A 24,160-nucleotide genomic window follows, 5' to 3' on the forward strand; every position below is an offset into this window, starting at 1 on the left:
CGGGCCGCGGTGGCGGAACCGAGCGCTGCCACGACGTGGTGGAAGCGGGTGTCGTCCGCGGTGATGCCTCGCAGGGCGAACTGGGAGTCCGCCTGGGCGAACCAAACAGCCGCGTGAGCCTCCCAGAAGGTAGGCAGTTTAAGAGTCACTGCCGTGTCCATGTCGGTAGGTCACCAGTGAAGGAGCTGCGCTCCAACGCGAGTCGAAAGAATTGACGCGACCAAAGACGGAATTCGTCCGAGTTGCTTTATTGAAACAAAACAGCTCAGGTATTCTGAAAAGCCCGTTTATCGGGCAGCAATATATATACACATTTATGCCCGGGCGTTTGCCTGGGAAAACCGAGACCGGACATGCCCGGGTGTCAAGGGCGAGTCCTGGAAAGGCGAGTCTGGACATGCCCGGGCGTCCTGGACGCGGCCTGGTAAGTCGAGGCTGGGCATGCCCGAGCGCTCTGGGCGAGCCCTGGAAAGGCGAGAGCGGGCATGCCTGGACGCTCTGGGCGAGCCCTGGAAAGGCGAGTCTGGACGTGCCCGGGCGCTCTGGGCGAGCCCTGGAAAGGCGAGAGCGGGCATGCCCGGGAAAGACGAGACCGGGCGTGCCCGGGAGATTCGGGCGTGCCCGGGAACAGCGAGTCCGGGCATGCCCAGGAGAGGCGCGTCTGGGCCCGTCCGGACGAGCCCGGCATGGCGATCGCGCCCTGGCCGCGTCCTGGCCGCGTCCTGGCAGGTGCAAGGCGATTGTGTACATTCAGCGGGAACCGCTACAGTACTGTCCATGAATTGAGTTCGATATCAGTTTACATCACTTTCAAGGATCAATTTATTTGCTTTGAAATGTCAAATGTGGTTGTTGTTTCTTTTAAAGGTCACAGTAACAAAATCTAGAATAATTTCAACATAATTCCAATGAACTTTTGGTTCTAAGTCATCTTGAAAAGTAAGTTCACCCCCACAAAAAGAATATTCCATATTACATGCCACTTCTGTATATGCCTGAACCTTGAGATGAATATCTCGAAAAATAAGCGAAGTACCAAATTCTAATCTGGTGTGTGGGTGTATCTAGGCACAAGGAAGAACGCCATTGAAAATTGGGTCGCCATGTCAAAATCCAAGATGGCCGCCGCCATGTACGTCTGAACCTTGTGAGATGAATATCTTGAAAAATAAGCGAAGTACCAACTTATAATCTGGTGTGTGGGTGTATCTAGGCATAACGAAGAACCCTATTGAAAATTGGGTCGCCACGTCAAAATCCAAGATGGCCGCCGCCATGTATGTCTGAACCTTGTGAGATGAATATCTTGAAAAATAAGCAAAGTACCAACTTCTAATCTGGTGTGTGGGTGTATCTACGCATGAGGGAGAACGCTCTTGAAAATTGGGTCATCACGTCAAAATTCAAGATGGCCGCCTTGCATCTTCCACTTTGTCAACTCGCATCACTTCACCCACGGGGGACCTAGGCGTAACGCTTGTTTATTGTGGAGTTCTCCTCAAGCCGCACCGTGTGCCCTCAGCCTCGTCTCGCGAACGTCAAAAGCGCGACACAGCGCGCGCTTTCGGGAGGGGTGGAGCCAAGCCGAGCAACATATATATATATATATATATATATATATATATATATATATATATATATATATATATATATATATATATATATATATATACACACACACACACACACACACACACACACACACACACACACACACACACACACACACACACACACACACACACACACACACACACACACACATTGATCGTGAACCGGAAAATATAATAAATTACTGATATTTAGCGACTCAAAAGGTTCTTTATCAACAACTTATTTTCTTGTGCTTCTGCTGACCTGTCTGCGAGTGTATAAATCGAAGTCCCGTGTGCAAATCACAGGTGAGCCCGTCCTGAGGTAATTAGCGATTGGGAACGATTCAGAACCTGTGGGTAAATAACCCTTGGTAATTTCCCCAACAGTTTTCCGGACGACAGACTGCCGGTAGGGGACATGTATTGCAGCGCAGTACTCAGAATGCTTGTTTGTATAAGCCATTCAACACTGTTTTGCTTGACGTGTTTTAATTTACCTTGCTCCCTTGTCTATTAGTCGATTCAAGTTTTTCCATGAAATTCTGATGCATTCCCTCCGATGTTCCAGCATGCAAATCGTGTTGCTGCCATGGTCGATCGACTGGTGAACAGCGAAGGCAACTCTCGGCGAATCACTGCTGTGGAGGGCTGCTTCGGTGCGGCGGGACAACCGCTTGCCGCACCTGGTCGCGTGCTCGTCGGCGAGGGCACGCTCACTAAACAGTGTCGAAAGGGCCCAAAGCCCCGTCAGTTCTTCCTCTTCAACGACCTCTTGGTGTACGGTGCCGTCGTGCTCAGCCGGCGACGCTACGCCGGCCAGCGGATCATCCCCCTGGAGCAGGTCTCCATTCGAGCCGTGCCTGACGAGGGAGATTTGCACAATGGATGGCTTATTCAGACCCCGGCGAAATCCTTTAAAGGTGTGCATGAGATAAACCTTTTCGTTTTCTTTTTCGAATTTAAATAATCGTTTTTTTGGCTTTTTACCTGCGACATGTCACAGGTGTACAAGACCTTCACCTTGTTATTGTTGGGAATCTTGTTGGGAGTCCATTTTTGAAATGTGCACCCATTGGTTCGACAGCTTCTGGACCACACCCACACCTGTCACTTGACTCTACCAACCATTGCATCGAAAAAAAAAATGATATTGCCGCTATCTTGGTTTTCTGGTGGACCTAACACATTAGGTTAGGCGTGTAGCTCTCTGCTGATTTTCCACTACCCAGGTTTGTTGAAATTATTATACACTGTCCATAAACAAAGAAAAATCGAATCATATGTTAAATAATAGTGAGGATTCATTAAGCCAGTGAGAACGCACAGTGCATCAGAATGCACACTAATCATGCGTTGCATTACGTCATCGAGCTTTGAGTTGTGCAAATTACGAAAACCATGGGCTTTGTTTGGGTGAGTTATTCACAATGTGGGATCCCGAAAAATCGAATCGTGTGTCCAATTGTTAGGGTTAGTAAGATAAGATTTAATTGCAGTAATAATTAGGTTTAATTAAGCCCGTTGGAATGCATGGTGCTTCGGAACGCATGGTGCTTCCTTGATTTTTACGGCGTAGCCCAGAGGACAAAGCCGTCTAGAACAGTATTTGTCTGTCCATATGTGTGTATGTATGTATGTATGTCCCTCACAAATGTACACCAATCGGTGCTGAGGATCTGGTCACATGACAGGGGTGATGTGATGCCATAACGGCATACAACGGCTTACTCCACACTCGGGCATTTTGATTCCAATTTCGTTCAGGCCGAACATATCGTCGAACCTGTCATATATCACAATCACCATGCTCTACCTTTACGTTTTTCATTCAGTGTGAAACACAAACAAACCTATTGTTACAATGACCATCAAATATCGAAAGCATCGAACATCATCGAAAGCACGGATCTTCCAACGACAGTACGTATTGGCCTTAGGCTTCATGCCTTCATGCTTCACCTTCAGGCCGTTTCGGCCAAATTAGCCCAGGTTTCTTAATACAGTAGTATTGTTTTCGTAATAATAATAATAGCGTTACTACTAATAATATCGTAAATATAATCGTAACACTGCAATCCCTTTGTCGTTATTTGCAAAGTTTTTAGAGTGAAGCGGTGTATGGTTGGTTCAGTGTTTTCTTGAAACATATAGAATAAACCAGTGTCTCAATGCAATCTCTTAGTTTCCGTGGTGACAGCTTACTTCAAAACAGAGTACTTCAAAATAATTTAATACTTATATTATTTGCTAACTGGTATCTCCACCCAGGTGATACTATCCTCTTCAACTAAAGTATCAAACAAGCCAAGCTCGGCCGCTGTTAGACGTTCAGTCTTGTTTTACCCTTTGAGTACGGATTTTTTTATGATAAAAATACCCCCGGTACGGGATTAATTTGGCACGGGAATGCAACCACGTACTGACGATCTATTTATAGGTAAGGTCGATGACGTGTAGTAACATCATCCGTACACAAAACTTTTTCGCAGGTTGCAGCACTGGACGCCATCCATACTCAAAGGGTTAATAGCACATTAAATGGATGTTTCCCAATCGCGGTGTTCATCTTTTAATAGCACATTAAATGTGTGTTTCCCAATCACGCTGTTCATATTTTAATAGCACATTAAATGTGTTTCCCAATCGCGCTGCTCATCTTTTAATAGCGCATTAAATGTGTGTTTCCCAATCGCGCTGTTCATCTTTTAATAGCACATTAAATGTGTTTCCCAATTGCGGTGTTCATCTTTTAATAGCACATTAAATATGTTTCCCAATCGCGCTGTTCATCTTTTAATAGCGCATTAAATGGATGTTTCCCAATCGCGCTGTTCATCTTTTAAAAGCGCATTAAATGTGTTTCCCAATCGCGGTGTTCATATTTTAATAGCGCATTAAATGTGTTTCCCAATCGCGCTGTACATCTTTTAATAGCACATTAAATGTGTGTTTCCCAATCGCGCTGTTCATCTTTTAATAGCGCATTAAATGTGTTTCCCAATCGCGCTGTTCATCTTTTAATAGCACATTATATGTTTCCCAATCGCGCTGTTCAGCTTTTAATAGCGGATTAAATATGTTTCCCAATCGCGCTGTTCATCTTTTAATAGCGCATTAAATGGATGTTTCCCAATCATGCTGTTCATCTTTTAATAGCGCTTTAAATGTGTTTCCCAATCGCGCTGTTCATCTTTTAATAGCACATTAAATGTTTCCCAATCACGGTGTTCATTTTTTAATAGCGCTTTAAATGTGTTTCCCAATCGCACCGTTCATGTTTTAATAGTGCATTAAATGGATGCTTCCCAATCGTGCTGCTCATCTTTTAATATCGCTTTAAATAATAGCGCTTCCCGTTCAGTTAGAAATTGTTACTGCACTAACTTGAGAACCAGTGATGGGATTTTAACTAAACTTGGTTCAAGTATGTATTGTGATGAAAAGATGAACTGATTAGATTTTGGTGACTGAGGTCGTGTCAGGTAAAAATGTGATGCTTGAAAACAGCTAGAGGTTTAAATCAAACTTCGTACAGGTATATTTAATGATGTAATAATTTGGGGAGAGGCATATCGGTCATTGAGACGTTGAAGAGTGCCGTGGTAGTTTTAAATTAAAACCGTTGTACTGGGTTTTTGTCAGATAAATGGTACCAGACGTCTATGAAATGCGTGTTCTCTTTCGGAAATGATACAATTGCAAAATGTACCCTCAGCTTCCTGCTGCAAGCTTAAGAAAAGAATGATTGTGATGGTTTGGTGTCACTTCCCATATTGGAATCCTTTTTCTGTTGTAGTGTTCGCTGCAACGGCTCTGGAGCGCACGGAATGGATGAGTCACATCGAGAGGTGTGTGCGTGATCAACTTGACCGGAAAAGACGTGACAAACCGACCGTCGACGAACCGGCTGCGGTGTGGGTACCTGACGCTTCGGCATCGACTTGTATGCGCTGTCACCGCACGCGCTTTACCGCACTCAACCGGCGGCACCATTGCCGTAAATGCGGATTTGTGGTCTGCGCCGCGTGCTCGGAGCACCGTCATTTGATACCGCAGCAGTCTTCACGACCCCTACGTGTGTGCCCACCTTGTTACGAAGATCTTTCGGTCAATTCGCACAACTCGAGTCACGGCACCAGCCGACGTGGGAGCAATGGGCCCGTGGTACCTTGTGCCGCTGGTCCAGATTCGTCGGACGAGGACAGTAGCGACAGCGGTGAAGATATTGGGGGTAGCTTTCCAGTTTCGACGACCGACTTCTATTCTTGAGTGACCGGGTTGCAGGACCTTGATTATGTGAATTAGCCTTGATCACGGCCCTTTTATTCACCTATCCCTCACTTCCTCCACTTCCCCCAACCCTGTACTTGCATTTTCCATCACTACTTTGTTTCTCCTATCTGAATGAAATGCCTGATTGTTGATTATCTTTAACATTGCAGTGCTTTGGCCATTTTATTGTTTGCTTTTGGTGAAGCTTGCACGTTTTGAAACATTTCACCTGCTGAAGGGGTCTTCAGCCTAAAACGCAGAATTTTAGAAGTTTACTTTAATTGCTTACCTGTTCCCGTTCGTTTTTGCACATCACTACCTTCCACATATCCACTAAACTCATGCTTTTGACATTTCTATTTCGAATTATTGACTCTTACTTGTGTTTACTCTCTCCTCGCCGTAGTCTACCTGTTAAAGTGGAAATTCCTGGAGGCATCGGATTAGGCTGTTGGTAAACTCATTTTGTTCACGAGTTGGAAATACGATGTACAAAGTGTAACAGCTCTTGGCACAAATTCATTGCATTGAGCCCTATAAATGAACATGTTGGGGGCCCTTTTTGAGGGTATGCGGAGTTTTTCTAGGTTTTATTTGTTAGTTTGTTTTGGGAGGAGGCGTTGGGGGGGGGGGGGCGGGGGGGGGTGAGGAGAGGCCAAAATTGCTGATAAAATATCAACGTAACCCTAAACTAAAGAAGCGATTTGTATGAACTGCACAGTGTGCATTGTAAATGCTTTATCATGCTTGATTTGATGAAACCTACAAACCAGCCATTTTTGTGCCACTGATCTGTAGCAATTGGCTGTAAGAACACCTGCTGAAAGTGAACGTTTTTGTCTTTGTTTTTAAACTACTGAACTCTAAAGTGCCTTACAGCAAGTTCAAAGTTGCAATACTCTGGGTAAGTAAACGAGGCTCCATTTTGAGTTGGCCTTGGACTGCAGGAAAAAGAAAGAAAGAAAACAAAAAAAACACATTAATTTATCAGGCGTTTTTTAAGTGTTGGATTCGATGGTATTTTGTTTGATAAATGTAATTTGTTCCTTGTTCAAATTGTCAATTCATATAAATTGGATGCAAGTGCACATGTTGTGCTCCAGAATCTTTTCCCAAGTTCAAACCGGTTTGTGATCGATTTAAATGATCTCGATGTATATCATTTTGAGCATTGGTTTGCAGGGACAGGTGACTCCATGCAGGGACATGTGAAGGTGACTCCATGCAGGGACATGTGAAGGTGACTCCACGCAGAGACAGGTGACTCCACGCAGGGACAGGTGACTCCACGCAGGGACGGGTGACCACGCAGGGACGGGTGACCACGCAGGGACGGGTGACCACGCAGGGACGGGTGACCACGCAGGGACGGGTGACCACGCAGGGACGGGTGACCACGCAGGCACGGGTGACTTCACGCAGGCACGGGTGACTTCACGCAGGCACGGGTGACTTCACGCAGGCACGGGTGACTTCACGCAGGCACGGGTGACTTCACGCAGGCACGGGTGACTTCACGCAGGCACGGGTGACTTCACGCAGGCACGGGTGACTTCACGCAGGCACGGGTGACTCCACGCAGGCACGGGTGACTCCACGCAGGCACGGGTGACTCCACGCAGGCACGGGTGACTCCACGCAGGCACGGGTGACTCCACGCAGGCACGGGTGACTCCACGCAGGCACGGGTGACTCCACGCAGGCACGGGTGACTCCACGCAGGCACGGGTGACTCCACGCAGGCACGGGTGACTCCACGCAGGCACGGGTGACTCCACGCAGGCACGGGTGACTCCACGCAGGCACGGGTGACTCCACGCAGGCACGGGTGACTCCACGCAGGCACGGGTGACTCCACGCAGGCACGGGTGACTCCACGCAGGCACGGGTGACTCCACGCAGGCACGGGTGACTCCACGCAGGCACGGGTGACTCCACGCAGGCACGGGTGACTCCACGCAGGCACGGGTGACTCCACGCAGGCACGGGTGACTCCACGCAGGCACGGGTGACTCCACGCAGGCACGGGTGACTCCACGCAGGCACAGGTGACTCCACGCAGGCACAGGTGACTCCACGCAGGCACAGGTGACTCCACGCAGGCACAGGTGACTCCACGCAGGCACAGGTGACTCCACGCAGGCACAGGCGACTCCACGCAGGCACAGGCGACTCCACGCAGGCACAGGCGACTCCACGCAGGCACAGGCGACTCCACGCAGGCACAGGCGACTCCACGCAGGCACAGGCGACTCCACGCAGGCACTGGTGACCACGCAGGCACTGGTGACTCCACGCAGGCACAGGTGACTCCACGCAGGCACAGGTGACTCCACGTTGAAATATGGCCAAATGGCCAATTTAACGTGACTCGTCTGGTAAACTTCCATCCTGTTAACAGGGCTCATTGAAGCCGTGTACCTTTCTTGTCCAAGCAGATAATATATCAATGTTTATGGGGTGTTCTGAGTATAGTTATTGATTTGTCATTCTATGCATTTTGTTAATTTTAGAACTTTTCATTAGTTTTCCGAATGCTTGTGCCTTATGTCGTCACGTCTTTGATCACCTATTGGGGGTCCTGGCACTGTGGGATTAAAGAGCACGACAATTCTACGAAACCAAATACTGAAGAATAAAAGAATTTCTAACTCTCTTGTTTGTAATTGTTCCATGCTTCTTGTGTGCATTTGATTTTCACTTGGTTCATGGAAACGATTCCTTTCAATCTCTGCCCTTGCTCTTTCTTCTATTCTGTTCAATCCAAGTTGCCATTGCGGTGTTTGGACCACATTGGCCTGTATAATTTGCCTCATCCTGTACTGTATTTTTCTGCTATTTTTTTCCCAGGAACGTCCTGACACATGGCCAGCTTGTGATTGTTTCTTTCATTGCATCCATGAGCAATTTGCGTTTGGTGTACATTGGCCAGGGTCCAACATGGTGCTTGGGTTGTTTATTTGGAAGGAAGTTATGAGAGGGATTGTTAGTGCCCTGGTTCTTTACCTGCCATTTGGAAATGGACGTGTCAGTTTATCACATATCACACCTGCACATTCATGGTATAGGATGTCTGCTGAAGAAACTGCAGTTAATTCTCTGACACTTTGTGATGCAATTATCTTCTGTTTTAACAAGATTGGTGACGTATTTGTATTTTGTAAAATGTTTGTGGAAAATATAATTCTATCCTTTATATTTGTGCAATCGATGTATTTTGAGATGTCGATAAACATAAGAATTGTAAATATTGTTGCAGTTTTAGAACCCACACTTGTATATAAACTCTTGTAAATATCCCATTATTAAAAGGTTAACTAGGGGTGCTACCTTTAGTCTACAAGCAACACGTAGGCCACCATAGAACCTCAGTTATTTTATTATTATGTGTTTAGATAAGGCCGTGTTTCCAATAGTTGAATCTGCGTTGCGTCGATCAAATAAGAGTAGGCCCATTCCGTCCATTTTGCGACCTCCCTCTCCAAGCGACGCCATTACGCGCCCCTACAGTCGGTGCCTCATAGCTCGCTCAAGCGCCGCCATAAGACACGTGGTGAGGCCAGGAAAAAGGGGGCGGAATGCCAAGAAGAAGGTGTGGCCTGTCAACCAGCCGTCAAAGGCATGGCCGGTAAGCCCTAACCAGCCAACCAGAGCTGAGGTAACATCACCGACGGGCGTGGTTTTGGAGTGCGCAGAGTGATCTTGGCTCGCATGATATAAGCGCGAATGCAAAGCCCTTTCACGGACTGGTGGGAGAGAGCGCATTTGAAACGACTCTCGCGAAGCACTCGAGTGGAAGGTTGTCGGTAAAAAAGACTGGCACGATTCACGCATTGCGACAGCACTTGGATGAGAGAGCGCTGGTTGTACGAGACTTGTTGAAGAAGGGTGCATTTGTATTGGAGAGGGTGCGTTTAGCATGACCGTACAAATATTACGTACGCAGCATCCCAGCTTCTCCCGTTATATAAACTGTCCGCTCGCGTTCAACTATGCGCAAAGCTGCCTGCCGGGTTTCGCCTGCTGGACTGGAGCCTGGACCCCATCGCCGGAACATCTACAATCCATCTCCAATCCATCTACCTGACCACCCGACCAGCTACAATCCCTGTGTGAGTGTGTATGTTTGTCCTGGGTAATAAGTTAACTCTTTTTAAGACTGCCCTGTGTGCTGCTTCTTCCTCTTCCTTTCCTGTATATTCCTTTCGTTTCCTCTTCTTCTGTACATTTGTTAATAAACCCATCTTTGTTCTTCCTACCTTCTGGTTTCCTCTCCATCTGATCGCATCCGTCCTTTCTATCATTGGGTAAACGTGGCACGATTGAAACCGCTATAATCGGGTCTAGTCACATTGTTAACGGCTCGGATCGCGGATTTCTATCCGCTCGGCATTTTCCATCTTATCCGTGGTTCGAGCGGGAGTTGTCTCCCTGCTTCATGGTCGGGGTTAGTAATTAGGTATTCGGACTAAGTCTGCCGATCACCATACCTAATACCGACCGGAAGGAGCGTTATAACTTCCAAGGACTCGGGTCGGCCAGGTAAAAAGACAAGGGGATTAACCCCCCCCCCTTGATAAGGGGAGCGCCAACGTCCGAGATCCGTAACAATATTATAATTACCGAAAATAAGAATGCTTTGTTTGGGGCACATGAGCATTGGCCTTAAAGAAGGGGATAGGATTAGTATTTTAAATTTTTATTACATAATGGAGACACAAATATGAAACGCACCTTTACATACACACATGACCAGTGTTCCAATATAGCTGTGGATTAATAAACTGGGCCCAATGAGAAATCAACAAGTTAGATACCAAAACAAGAAAACTAACCATCCACAACATGTTTTACGAAAACCAGTGCATCCCGAAAATGTACCTGCCACGACGAGAGGGAGGGAGTGGCCTGATGCAACTCAACCAGGTGCACAGAGCGAGTGAAATGCCAGACTTGTCGACGCTGAGGAGGCTGTTTGAGAATGGCCAGAGATTGTAATTATTACAAGCGTTACGCCTCGGTCCCTCGTCGTTGAAGTGATGTGAGTTGACAAAGTGGAAGACGCAAGGCGGCCATCTTGTATTTTGACGTGGCGACCCAATTTTCAATAGCGTTCTCCCTTATGCATAGATACACCCACACACCAGATTAGAAGTTAGTAGTTCGTTTATTTTTCCAAGATATTTCGCTCACAAGGTTCAGACATATATATATATATATATATATATATATATATATATATATATATATATATATATATATATATATATATATGGTGGCGGCCATCTTGGATTTTGACGTGGCGACCAAATTTTCAATAGCGTTCGTCCTTATGCCGAGATACACCCACACACCAGATTAGAAGTTGGTACTTCGCTTATTTTTCAAGATATTCTGCTCACAAGGCTCAGACATACATGGCGGCGGCCATCTTGGATTTTGACATGGCGACCCAATTTTCAATAGCGTTCGTCCTTATGCCGAGATACACCCACACACCAGATTAGAAGTTGGTACTTCGCTTATTTTTCAAGATATTCTGCTCACAAGGTTCAGACATACATGGCGGCGGCCATCTTGGATTTTGACATGGCGACCCAATTTTCAATAGCGTTCTTCCTTATGCGTAGATACACCCACACACCAGATTAGAAGTTGGTACTTCACTTATTTTTCAAGATATTCCGCTCACAAGGTTCAGACATACATGGCGGTGGCCATCTTGGATTTTGACGTGGGTTGCACCCACATACCAAATTAGAATTCGGTCCTTCGCTTACGGACGCACGCACGCACGCACACACGGACGGAGGGGAAAACCATAGTCCCCCTTTCGCTCCGCGGTACGACAGGGACAAAAATGCTATTTTTATGGGTCCATATTCCACACTCAGTCCACGCACTCTGGTTACCGGGTCCACACCCAGTCCACGCACTCTGGTTACCGGGTCCACACCCAGTCCACGCACCCTGGTTATCAGATCCACACCCAGTCCACGCACCCTTGTTACCTGGTCCACACCCAGTCCACGCACCCTGGTTACCGGGTCCACACCCAGTCCATGCACTCTGGTTAACAGGGTCCACACCCAGTCCACGCACCCTGGTTACTGGGTCCACGCACCCTGGTTACTGGGTCCACGCACTCTGGTTACCGGGTCCACACCCAGTCCAGGCACCCTGGTTACCGGGTCCACACCCAGTCCACGAGCATATGGAGCGGCGAGGAGGAGCATATGGAGGTGCCAGGAAGAGCATATGGAGGGGAGAGGTGGAGAAGCATAAGGAGGGGTGAGGTGACGTAGCATATGGAGGGGTGAGGTGGAGTAGCATATGGAGGGGTGAGGTGGAGTAGCGTGTGGAGGGGTGAGGTGGAGTAGCGTGTGGAGGGGTGAGGAGGAGCATGTGGAGGGGTGAGGAGGAGCATGTGGAGGGCTGAGGAGGAGCATATGTAGGGCTGAGGAGGAGCATATGGAGGGGTGAGGTGGAGTAGCATATGGAGGGGTGAGGGAGAGCATATGGAGGGGTGATGCGGAACATATGGAGGGGCGAGGCAGTAGCATCTGGAGGGGTGAGGTGGAGTAGCATATGGAGGGGTGAGGAGGAGCGTATGGAGGGGTGAGGAGGAGCGTATGGATGGGAAGGAGGAGCATATGGAGGGGCGAGGTGGAGAATATGGAGGGGAGAGGAAAGGAGGAGCATATGGAGGGGCGAGGTGGAGGAGCATATGGAGGGGTGAGGTGGAGTAGCATATGGAGGGATGAGGTGGAGTAGCATATGGAGGGATGAGGTGGAGTAGCATATGGAGGGGCGAGGAAGAGCATATGGAGGGGTGAGGCGGAGCATATGGAGGGGCGAGGGAGTAGCCTATGGAGGGGTGAGGTGGAGTAGCATATGGAGGAGTGAGGTGGAGTAGCATATGGAGGGGTGAGGTGGAGTAGCATATGGAGGGGTGAGGTGGAGTAGCATATGGAGGGGTGAGGAGGAGCATATGGAGGTGTGAGGTGGAGCATATGGAGGGGTGAGGAGGAGCATATGGAGGGGCAAGGATGAGCATATGGAGGGGCGAGGCGGAGTAGAATATGGAGGGGCGAGGCGGAGTAGCATATGGAGGGGCGAGGCGGAGAATTTGGAGGGGCAAGGAGGAGCATATGGAGGAGCGAGGCGGAGTAGCATATGGAGGGGCGAGGCGGAGTAGCATATGGAGGAGCGAGGCGGAGTAGCATATGGAGGGGCGAGGCGGAGTAGCATATGGAGGGGCGAGGGAGTAGCATATGGAGGGGTGAGGTGGAGTAGCATATGGAGGGGTGAGGTGGAGTAGCATATGGAGGGGTGAGGAGGAGCATATGGAGGGGCGAGGCAGAGCATATGGAGGGGCAAGGAGGAGCATATGGAGGGGCGAGGCAGAGTAGCATATGGAGGGGCGAGGAGGAGCATATGGAGGGGCGAGGCGGAGCATATGGAGGGGCAAGGAGGAGCATATGGAGGGGCGAGGCGGAGCATATGGAGGGGCAAGGAGGAGCATATGGAGGGCGAGGCGGAGTAGCATATGGAGGGGCGAGGCGGAGGACAGCTCGAGTGTGGAATAAACAGAGAGCGAGACATCGAGATGGCGCACACATTTTGTTCGGTCTGGGAGAGGCCGCCTCTTGTACTCGTGTCGTGGCCATTGTATTAGGAATTCGTAGAACAAACGAAGGATTCGTCATCGGAGGAAGAGTCCGCTGTCGATTGGCCGATTGACGCTGCTCACACCGATGCATCTGGCGATGCCTTGCAGGACTGGCTACGGCGCGTTTACACGGGAATCGCACCTGGAGCACGATGGCTACGGCGCGTTTACACGGGAATCGCACCTGGAGCACGATGGCTACGGCGCGTTTACACGGGAATCGCACCTGGAGCACGATGGCTACGGTGCGTTTACACGGGAATCGCACCTGGAGCACGATGGCGACGGCATAGACGAGCTGGTGCATCGACTCGGAGAGGACTTGCAGCTGAAAGCGAAGGGGACTCGGGCGAAGGCGCCGGTTCAGCGAGTTTGCCCCTATTGGGTTCCTTCTCGGCGGCTTGGAGCGCCTGCACCGGGTCCGAAGGCTTGTCCCATGGGCGGCCATGGACGGAGCGTGTCCGGGAAAGAGAGCGACGAGCAGCGGGCCTTCCTACGTCAGTTGCTTTTGAGCGGGAACCTGGTCAAAGAAGCCGTTGAGCGCCTGCAGAGCGCGTCATTGTGTTGCTTCGATACCCCCGTAAGCGCGACGGACCCGATTAACAGCCTGTGTACCCCGCTCGTGTTGTCTTACCCACTCACTACCCACTACACTATCCGCTACACTACCCACGACACTATCCACTATCCACTACCCTCTACACTACCTACTACACTATCCGCTACCCACTACACTACACACTACACTATCCGCTACCCACAACACTATCCGCTACCCACTACACTATCCGCTACCCACTACACTATCCGCTACCCACTACACTATCCACTACTCACTACACTATCCGCTACCCACTACATTATCCCCTACCCACTACACTATCCGCTACCAACTACACTATCTGCTACCCACTACATTATCCGCTACCCACTACACTATCCGCTACCCACTACATTATCCCCTACCCACTACACTATCTGCTACCCACTACACTATCCGCTACACTATCCGCTACACTATCCGCTACCCACTACATTATCCCCTACCCACTACACTATCTGCTACCCACTACACTAGCCGCTACCCACTACACTATCCGCTACTCACTACACTATCCGCTACCCACTACAGTATCCACTACACTAGCCGCTACCCACTACACAACCCACTACACTATCCGCTACCCACTACACTACCCATCACACTACCCATCACACTACCCACCACACAACCGACCACACTACCCACCACACAACCCACCACACTACATACCACACTACATACCACACTACCCACCACACTACCCACCACACTACCCACCACACTACCCTCCACACTACCCATCACACAACCGACCACACTACCCACCACACAACCGACCACACTACATACCACACTACCCACCACACTATCCACCACACAACCGACCACACGACACACCACACTACCCACCACACAACTCACCACACTACCTACCACACTACCCACCACACAACCCACCACACAACCTACCACACTACCCACCACATAACCAACCACACAACCCACGACCCACCACACTACACCACACTACACTGATTTATTTTGTGTGATTAATGTTAGCTCTCTCACGAGCCTCGATCTCGTGTACAAAAAAAAGAAGGATAATTTTAAACTAAGTTGATCGTTTTGGCCGAAGTGGGTCGTTTTGGCCAAAGTGGGTCGTTTTGGCCAAAGTGGGTCGTTTTGGCCAAAGTGGGTCGTTTTGGCCAAAGTGAGTCGTTTTGGCCAAAGTGGGTCGTTTTGGCCAAAGTGAGTCGTTTTGGCCAAAGTAAGTCGTTTTGGCCAAAGTGTGTCGTTTTTGGCCAAAGTGGGTCGTTTTGGCCAAAGTGGGTAGTTTTTGGCCAAAGTGAGTCGTTTTTGGCCAAAGTGAGTCGTTTTGGCCAAAGTGAGTCGTTTTGGCCAAAGTGGGTCGTTTTTGGCCAAAGCGGGTCGTTTTGGCCAAAGTGGGTCGTTTTGGCCAAAGTGGGTCGTTTTTGGCCAAAGTGAGTCGTTTTGGCCAAAGTGAGTCGTTTTGGCCAAAGGGGGTCGTTTTGGCCAAAGTGGGTCGTTTTTGGCCAAAGCGGGTCGTTTTGGCCAAAGTGGGTCGTTTTGGCCAAAGTGGGTAGTTTTTGGCCAAAGTGAGTCGTTTTGGCCAAAGTGGGTCGTTTTGGCCAAAGTGGGTCGTTTTGGCCAAAGTGGGTCGTTTTGGCCAAAGTGGGTCGTTTTGGCCAAAGTGGGTCGTTTTGGCCAAAGTGGATCACTTTACCTGATCCTCTCGTATTTTGTATTGTTTTAGGTTACTCCCATGTTTGTGTCATACAAGGTGTCATCCCATGTTTGTGTCATACAAGGTGTCATCCCATGTTTGTGTCACACAAGGTGTCGTCCCATGTTTGTGTCATACAAGGTATCCTCCCATGTTTGTGTCATACAAGGTACCCTCCCATGTTTGTGTCATACATGGTACCCTCCCATGTTTATATGTCATACATGGTACCCTCCCATGTTTATATGTCATACAAGGTAGCCTCCCATGTTTTTGTGCCATACAAGGTGTAATGATTTCAATTACAAAACTCCTTTAAGGGTGTAGTACTGGTGAAAATTTGAGAAAACTACATAGGTACCTTTGAGAGGCCTTTACACAAAAACAAAGTCAAGTTAATATCTAATTTTCAGTTTTTCTTGAAAGATATAATCTTGGCTTTAACTCAGACCAGTTTCAACGCTTCTTTGTCATATTATATGCATATAATTTGCATAAATTAGACCGTCAATGAAAAACAAAGAACACATTTCTACTTCTATCTTCTATGTCACCTATCATTCTTTTCACACAAAACTTGGTACATGTATTATACATGTGTTACTCTACTACCTGATGAGAGGATTTTGTGAAATTATGTCAAATGCTCACTAATTAGCTAATTATGCCAATTACCAGATAAAACTTGGTTGTCCTTCAATAAATCCACAATGGCTACTCCTATAAACAAAAGCCTTCATCATTTTAAAGGAAGTGATATTCTGAATATCCTGTCCAAATTTCAGCCCAAAAGAATGATGCAAATTAAAGTTATAACAAATTTCATGCAAAATATTATATTTCTTGTAAATTGCGTGTAAAGATAACATTAGATATTTTAAAGGAAATACTGAATGAGTTTATACAATACGTATGAATCTAAACCGTAACAACATAGTTTTTTTAAAAGAGGCATATTGGAAAGTTCACCAGTACTACACCCTTAAGATGATGAGTTTTATTGAAATCAATCTTCCACGTCATCTACAAAACATAATCACATATTAGCAGGCAATCATATAAAAGTCCCTATATAAAGCAAGCCATATAAAGATGCGTCATTTAAACCTACCAGCTCGAATTTGTCACGAAAGACAGACAGCACGCTCGCACTCAGGCCAATCCTCTTGTAGGCACATTGCTTATCTCACCATCAGAGAGGGAACTGCAACAGATCTTCACCTTTATTTCATTACATTCTCCCACCAATTGAAATTCCAGCGAAGCAAGCATGAACATAATCCATACTACGGCATATAAAACACACAGATAAGCATAGTTCATCAGCAAAGAACAAAAACAATCTACCACCCCAAACAAACTGGCTTCCGACTCTCTCGTCCGGTTCGGGTACAATAGCCAACAGAACTGATCTCAGAATCGACCACGTTGGGCACTGCCGGACGAGGGGAATCTACTTAAGGCCCGGGCCCCAGCGGCTCTGCAGGAATCGGGACGCCATCAGGCAACGGGGGCCTAGAAGAAGAAGAATCCGCTACTGGCCCAAGAGGAGACAGCGCAGGTCTGTTAAGCGGTTCCTACCCGGCCACACGCCCCTCACTCATACCAGGACATGGATCATCGCCACAAGGAGCTAAATGCCGAATCAATATGGTTGCCGTGCGTCCGTCCGCCATCTGAATATGGGCATATTCCGGATTCGCCTCCAGCATGTGTACCCGATTGACTAGCGGTTCATATTTACGATTGTGGACCATCTGTCTCAAAAATGCGGGTCCGGGTTCGGATAGTCCAACCTGGCAAGGATTGTCCACTCGCACTACGCCTTTGATAACGAAACATTCGATCATGGGAAGTTTCATTTGTAGCAGTACGTAGGAGAGTACGTACAGTCACGTGAAAAAGTAAGTACACCCCATGTCAAGTTTTGACTTTTTCAACACATTTCAACATACAGCTATTTGATCTTCATTTGAACAATATTGATAGATAAAGGTGATATAATATAACAAATATCATGAAACATTTACATTTTGTAGTCCATTGTATAATTTAAATAAACATAAATGCAAATTTTGCATGTGGAAAAAGTAAGTACACCCCTACATTTATCACTACTTCAAATACCGAAAATTAGAATCAGGTGCACCAACTCAGGTGCAAATGATTAGAACATCGTTGGAGAGGATCTTGGAGGAACCTGTCTTATTTAAACCTCAGACATTTAGTTTGGTTTGCTCTTTGTTGTTGAAGTGTGCGGCGTCACCAGGCCTAGATCAAAAGAGCTCTCTGAGGCCTTCAGAAAGAAGGTTATAGATGCCAACGGGTCTGGGAAGGGATTTAAAAAGATCTCCAAACAATTTGAAATCAATCATTCGATTGTCCGGAAGATCATCTACAAGTGGAGAAGATTCCAAACAACTGCCAACTTGTTCGGGCCAGGCCGCCCCAGCAAGTTCAGCCCGAGAGCAGACCGCAAGATGCTGAAAGAAGTCTCTAAGAACCACAGAATGTCATAATAGGTCCTTCAGGTCGCTCTTGCCACTGTTGATGTCAAAGTGCACGAGTCTATCATTAGAAAGAGGCTGCACAAATTTGATCTACATGGGAGGTGTGCCAGGAGGAAACCTTTGCTGTCCAGAAAGAACATCAGGGCAAGACTAAAGTTTGCCAATGAACACCGAGGCAAAGACCAGCACTTCTGGAACAATGTGCTCTGGACAGATGAGTCTAAGGTAGAGCTATTTGGCCACCGTACCAGAAGACATGTTTGGCAAAAACCAAAGACAGCATTTGACCACAAGAACCTGATACCAACTGTAAAGCATGGTGGTGGAAATATTATGGTTAGGGGCAGCTTTGCTGCATCAAGGCCTAGGCAGCTCACCATCATAGAATCCACGATGAATTCTTCATTGTACCAGAGGGTGCTTGAGGATAATGTGAGGCCATCTGTCGGAAAGTTGAAGCTCAACCGCAGGTGGACCTTGTAACATGACAATGACCCTAAACATACCAGTAAATCCACCAAAGAATGGCTGAAAAGAAGGAAAAGGAGGGTTCTGGAATGGCCAAGTCAAAGCCACGGATCTAAATCCCATTGAGATGTTTTGGGGGGATTTGAAACGAGCTGTGCATGCAAGAAACCCCTCAAACATCGCACAGCTGAAAGAATTCTGCATGGAGGAATGGGCAAAAATTTCTCCCAGTTGATGTCAGAGACTGGTACACAGTTAAAAGAAACACCGACTTGAGGTTGTTTCTGCCAAAGGGGGCAATACCACTTATTAGAACCAAGGGTGTACTTACTTTTTCCACATGCGAAATTTGCATTTATGTTTATTTAAATTATACAATGGACTGAATGAAATGAATGAATGATCGTTTTAAGGCCATTTTCCCCACTAGAGTGGGGGTTAGCCTTGCAGGCTCCATGACAGTCATGGTTCCCTTTTTGAGGCAATGTTTTTATGGCCGGATGCCCTTCCTGACGCCAACCCTTAGTCGCCTCTTATGATGCGCAGGGAAACGGTGTACCTAATTCTAAACCGGGGTACACACCGGGACCACAAAATGTAAATGTTTCATGATATTTGTTATATTATATCACCTTTATCTGGCAATATTGTTGAAATGAAGATCAAATAGCTGTATGTTTAAATATGTTGAAAAAGTCAAAACTTTACATGGGGTGTACTTACTTTTTCACGTGACTTTATAGCATGTAAGGCTTCGGGTAACGGGCCCGACGAAGGTAGAGGTCCCTTAAAATCGATACCCAGTCTCTCCCAAGGACGGCTGGCTTGAATCAAAGTCCCCATCGGCGGCTATAGAAATGAGGCTTCACTTCCGCGCACAACGAACATGAACGGCACAGACGTCTGACGTCATCTACCGAGAAAGGCAGGTTATGGCAACAAACAAAATGTGTAAGACGAGTCATCCCCGGATGCCATCGAGATTCGTGGATAACCCTCAGATCGTTGGACGTCATGCCCTTACAGACAGGTCTAAACAGGGCATCGGCTGCCAGATTATTGCATCCTGGGCGATAGGTTATGTCAAAGCAATACTCTGCCAATTCTATCCGCCATCTCAATATCTTTTCATTTTCAATGCGTTGTGCATGGTCGTACATGAATGCCACAGACTGCTGATCGGTCACGGGTTGAAACTTTTTGCCTTAAAGAAAGTGACGCCATTGCCTGATCGACTCCACTATGCGTACCCCTCCTTTTCGATAACAGAGTGTTTATGTTCACAATCGCTCAAGGTTCGCGCGAAGAATGCCACCGGCTTCCTTCCCCCCCCCCCCCCCCCCCAACTCCCCTGGGTGAGTGTCACAGCGATCAGGCAATCGGAGGCATCTGTTTCAACTAGGAAGAAAGTTGTCTCGTCAATGGAGGTCACACAGGCGCCTGCTATATTTTCCTTCAGCTGCTGGAATGCGGCCTTGGCACTCATCGTTAGAAGAAAAGCCTTGCAATCCACAAGAGGACGAAACTTTTCCGAGTAGTCTTCGGCCCACCGAGAATAATGGGCAAATAGCCCTAAGGCACGACGCAGAGACGCACAATCACACGGAGCTGCCATGTCGAGCAAAGGGCGCAGTCTCTCGGCACGCAGTTTTATCCAGTTTTATCTCACCGGCCACTGTGTACCCGAGAAGGTCTATCGTCTGGGCTGTATATTTACATTTTTCCTCGTTGAAAGTCAAATGGTACTGTTGCGCTACCCACAGAAATCTGCGCAAGTTGGCATCATGGGCTTCTTGATTGTGGCCGCAAACGGTCACATTGTCAACGTACACAAAAATGTCTTTCAATTGCTCTTTAGCAATAATGTCATTGATGGCGCGCTGAAAGCAAGTTACACCGTTTGTTACGCCAAAAGGGATGCAACAAAATTGATAGAGCCTTTGGCCAGATTCGAACCCAGTATAGTGCCTGTCAGATTCACGTATCGGTATCCCATGGTACGCACTTCTTTAATCCAAGATGCTGAAAATGCGGTGCTTCGCCACGTCCCGTACCATATCATCCATTTTGGGCAATGAATATGCGTCAAGCTGTATGAATCTATTAATAGTCTGTGAATAATCCACGACCATGTGCTTCCGATGATTAGCCGTATGCACCACAAGCACCTGGGCCCTCCACGGAGAACTACTAGGCTCTATAATGCCCTCCCGCAGCAATCGTTTAGTCTCATCAACAATGAACTGCGTGTCAGCGTGAGTGTACCATCTAGACTTTATGGTCTGCGGTTTACAATTGGCATTTAAGCTAGGAAATAGAGCAGGTGGCTCGATCGCCATTTCGGCTAGACCGCAAACAGTGTTCTCCCCTACTCCGAATTGCATTTCCAACCACCCATGTCTATTGTCTATGCAAAAAATCATGTCCCAACAGCACATCGGCGCATAAATTCGGCATTATCATGAGTTTTACTTTGGGATACATAACATCATTAACTACCAAGTTAACGATGCGCATTCCCTTAGTGCGAATCCACAAGCCTGCAGACGCCATGTGGATTCGCTGCGTAGCTGTGGCGACCGTCCATCCGTGGCGCCGAACCAGCGCTTGACAGACATAGCTCGCTTTGCTGCCTGTGTCTATCAGTGCATCGGCAGCTTTCCCCTCGACGAGCTTTCCCCACGACTTTCCCCTCGAAGCACCGTGAATGCAGCTGAAAAATCCCTTGTCCATTGTGCACCAATGTCCTTGTAATTCACATTAAAGTACACTGATGTGTACCGATGATTGTCCCACATGTGTTTTCTATACAAGACAAATGAACCTCCAATCGATGGAGTGAACAGGTCACACTCGAATGTTAATCATAAAATAACCAGAAATGTTTTTTTCCATTTTCCACTCTTTGTAGTTCCTCTTCGACGGTTTTCCTCATAAATGGGTCTGGGTATATATTTTTTTCATGTTATTGCAATTTGAAAGTGTGGGTGTTGATGTTTCCCTATGTGGTCATTCTGAACACGTGTTTTTCACACCCTTGATGAGTTCTGAGCAATATTGTCATGAAGTGTCCTTACGTTGTGCATCCTGTGTGTTGTGCAGGAGTGAATAAAGAACTTTAAGCAAGCCTGGTGTTGTCTTCGTCTCCAATTCGGATATACTCGTACATGCACAGGAAAAGAGCTTGACCTGCCCAGCACGGAGTTTGAGTTTGGGAAGGGTCTGCCCCGGGCAAGGCGGACGGGGGTCTGCACCGGGCAAGGCAGAGGGGGGTCTGCACCGGGCAAGGCAGAGGGGGGGGCTGCACCAGGCAAGGCAGAGGGTTGGGGGGGTCTGCACCGGGCAAGGCAGAGGTGGGGGGGGGGGGGGTCTGCATCGGGCAAGGCAGAGGGAGAGGGGTCTGCACCGGGCAAGGCAGAGGGGGGGTCTGCACCCGACAACATCGTGTGCCTTCCACTCAATCATGATGCTGAGGATTACGACCAAACTATTCTTTGGTATTGTTGTGGCCACTTGAAATTTATTTTAATTTTTTGGCATTTGAAAAAAGCTCCCCTGATGTGCTTGGATGGAACTGACTGTTGTGTGCTAATGATGGGCTGAATCATCGTGGGGTACCTCAGGTGTGACTGGAATTGCCTCAGTTTAAAACGCATTGCGTGCACATGTCCTCTCCGAGAGGATAATCGTACTTTTGTTAATAAATTTACAAACCTTGATGTTTGCTTTATTAATTTAATAATTTATTTTCTGAAACGACTGTTGTCCTTGCATCGTGACCCTATTTCATGAATGTTGTTTCATCAGTGATTTTCTGACTTTCTTGTCGGCTCAGGACCAATAAAGTGGAGTTTTCTTTGTATTAATTATATTTGTCGATTCATATTATTGAGAAGTTTAAAGAGAACGTGAGAAGTTGAGAGAACGGATGGGTCCAGTAATATAGTAGGGTGACGAGATGCAACCATTTGGCCTGGTAGTTTACGGGTGGTACCATAAACAAGTTCTGCTGGCGTACATCCCAGATCGTATTAATGGTCGTGCAGAACAAGAGGGAGATATTCGTACCACTGTGGTCTGATTGAGCGTTCAAACGATGGAAACGCTCAGCCATGCCTTTGGCTGCTCATGAGCAGTAGTACGAGTACCATTGCACCCCGACAACTCGGTGAGCAGGTAACTGTACCCACTTGATGGAGGTTGTGGTCCTACTAGATTGATGTGAATGTGCTCAAATCTCACATCTGGTGTAGGAAAGGTACCTAAAGGGGATTTGACATGGCAATGGACTGACCGTAGCTTTCTGACGCAGCCACTCATGAGTGTCCTTGTTAATGTTGAAGGAAAAGTTGAATCTCATCCTCAAAGGTTCGCTGAATCGTTTATTAAAAAATATCTATTCACAGCGCAAACTACCATCATGTGCACATGGATGACAGGAGAGACGAACATGATGATTGGCCGACATAATAGCTCGCTCCGGTGACAGTCTCAAAAATCAGTCTTTATATACCTTCATGATTTGAATAGGTGGGAGGGGAAGAAAAGATACACGTGAACCCATTCCCCACATGTCACATCGGCAAAACCATTCATTCCCCCCATAGGTGGGAGGGAACACATCCCTCCACCTGGATCATTTACAAAGTATTTTGCATCTTACTGTGATGTTAACAACCTTTGAAGACTCAAAAATATTCGTTGCATATTACCCACTGAGTTAACTTGACCTAGAGAACAGCTACAATGAAACCAAGCTTGTTTAGTCAAAGGCAAGCATTGCAAATGCAGAACATTGTGTTGATGGAAATTAGTTTTACCAAACACAATGGAAATGGTAAACAAGTTCTTTGAATGCTAATTTACTTCTCTCTCAGGTCAGTCAATGTGGCGCCAGCTGTATCATATTCTTTAGACTCTTTATATTGAAAAATTCCTTTTTACATCAATATCTTTCTAAAACGTATTTATTTGAACTCAAAAAAAACATCTGTCTATATACAGACTTGGCATTTAATATGGAATCTTTTTTTTGTGGGGGTGAACTTACTTTTCAAGATCACTTAGAACCAAAAGTTCATTGGAATTATGTTGAAATTATTCTAGATTTTGTTAATGTGACCTTTAAAAGAAACAAAAACCACATTTGACATTTCGAAGCAAATAAATTGATCCTTGAAAGTGATGTAAACTGATATCGAACTCAATTCACGGACAGTACTGTGTTAAACTTCTGTACGTTTTCCAGAAGTATCTCTTTATTTTGCACATTAGGCAAAAAAATCTCAATAAAAACAAAAGCTAAATTATGACTGGGATTACGGACAGTAAAATTACAGTTCAGTACTTCGTGTA

The 24,160-nt window shown here is 47.1% G+C and overlaps 2 protein-coding genes across 4 annotated transcripts in view; both read left to right on the top strand.

Annotated features, from left to right (window-relative positions):
* Positions 1-8,522, top strand: part of LOC137422103 (pleckstrin homology domain-containing family F member 2) — a 35,716-nt gene extending 27,194 nt beyond the window's left edge. The window contains exons 2-4 of one of the 3 annotated variants that reach the window (XR_013622617.1): positions 2,164-2,515; positions 5,392-7,269; positions 7,850-8,522. Coding sequence is in view for 1 of the 3 variants with exons in the window: in XM_068108852.2 (XP_067964953.1) it covers positions 2,185-2,515; positions 5,392-5,864 (804 nt within the window). In the remaining 2 variants the exon portion in view is untranslated. Of the gene's footprint in view, positions 1-2,163; positions 2,516-5,391 lie in introns of all 3 variants that reach the window. The other 2 variants (XR_013622618.1, XM_068108852.2) reach the window with 2 other exon arrangements.
* Positions 8,523-13,382: 4,860 nt separating this feature from the next.
* Positions 13,383-22,524, top strand: LOC144890864 (uncharacterized). Its single transcript, XM_078772766.1, has 2 exons — positions 13,383-14,119; positions 21,908-22,524. Exons 1-2 carry the CDS (start codon positions 13,625-13,627, stop codon positions 21,911-21,913), a joined length of 501 nt encoding a protein of 166 aa, XP_078628892.1. The 5' UTR covers positions 13,383-13,624; the 3' UTR covers positions 21,914-22,524.
* The last annotated feature ends 1,636 nt before the right edge of the window (positions 22,525-24,160 follow it).

Source organism: Myxine glutinosa, chromosome 2 (genome assembly GCF_964187855.1).
Source record: "Myxine glutinosa chromosome 2, kmMyxGlut1.1, whole genome shotgun sequence".
In the NCBI taxonomy this organism is placed as follows: Eukaryota; Metazoa; Chordata; class Myxini; order Myxiniformes; family Myxinidae; genus Myxine; species Myxine glutinosa.

Coding starts and splice junctions, on each gene's coding strand:
- LOC144890864 (XM_078772766.1), top strand. CDS start 13,625: ATGCATCTGGCGATGCCTTGCAGGACTGGCTACGGCGCGTTTACACGG.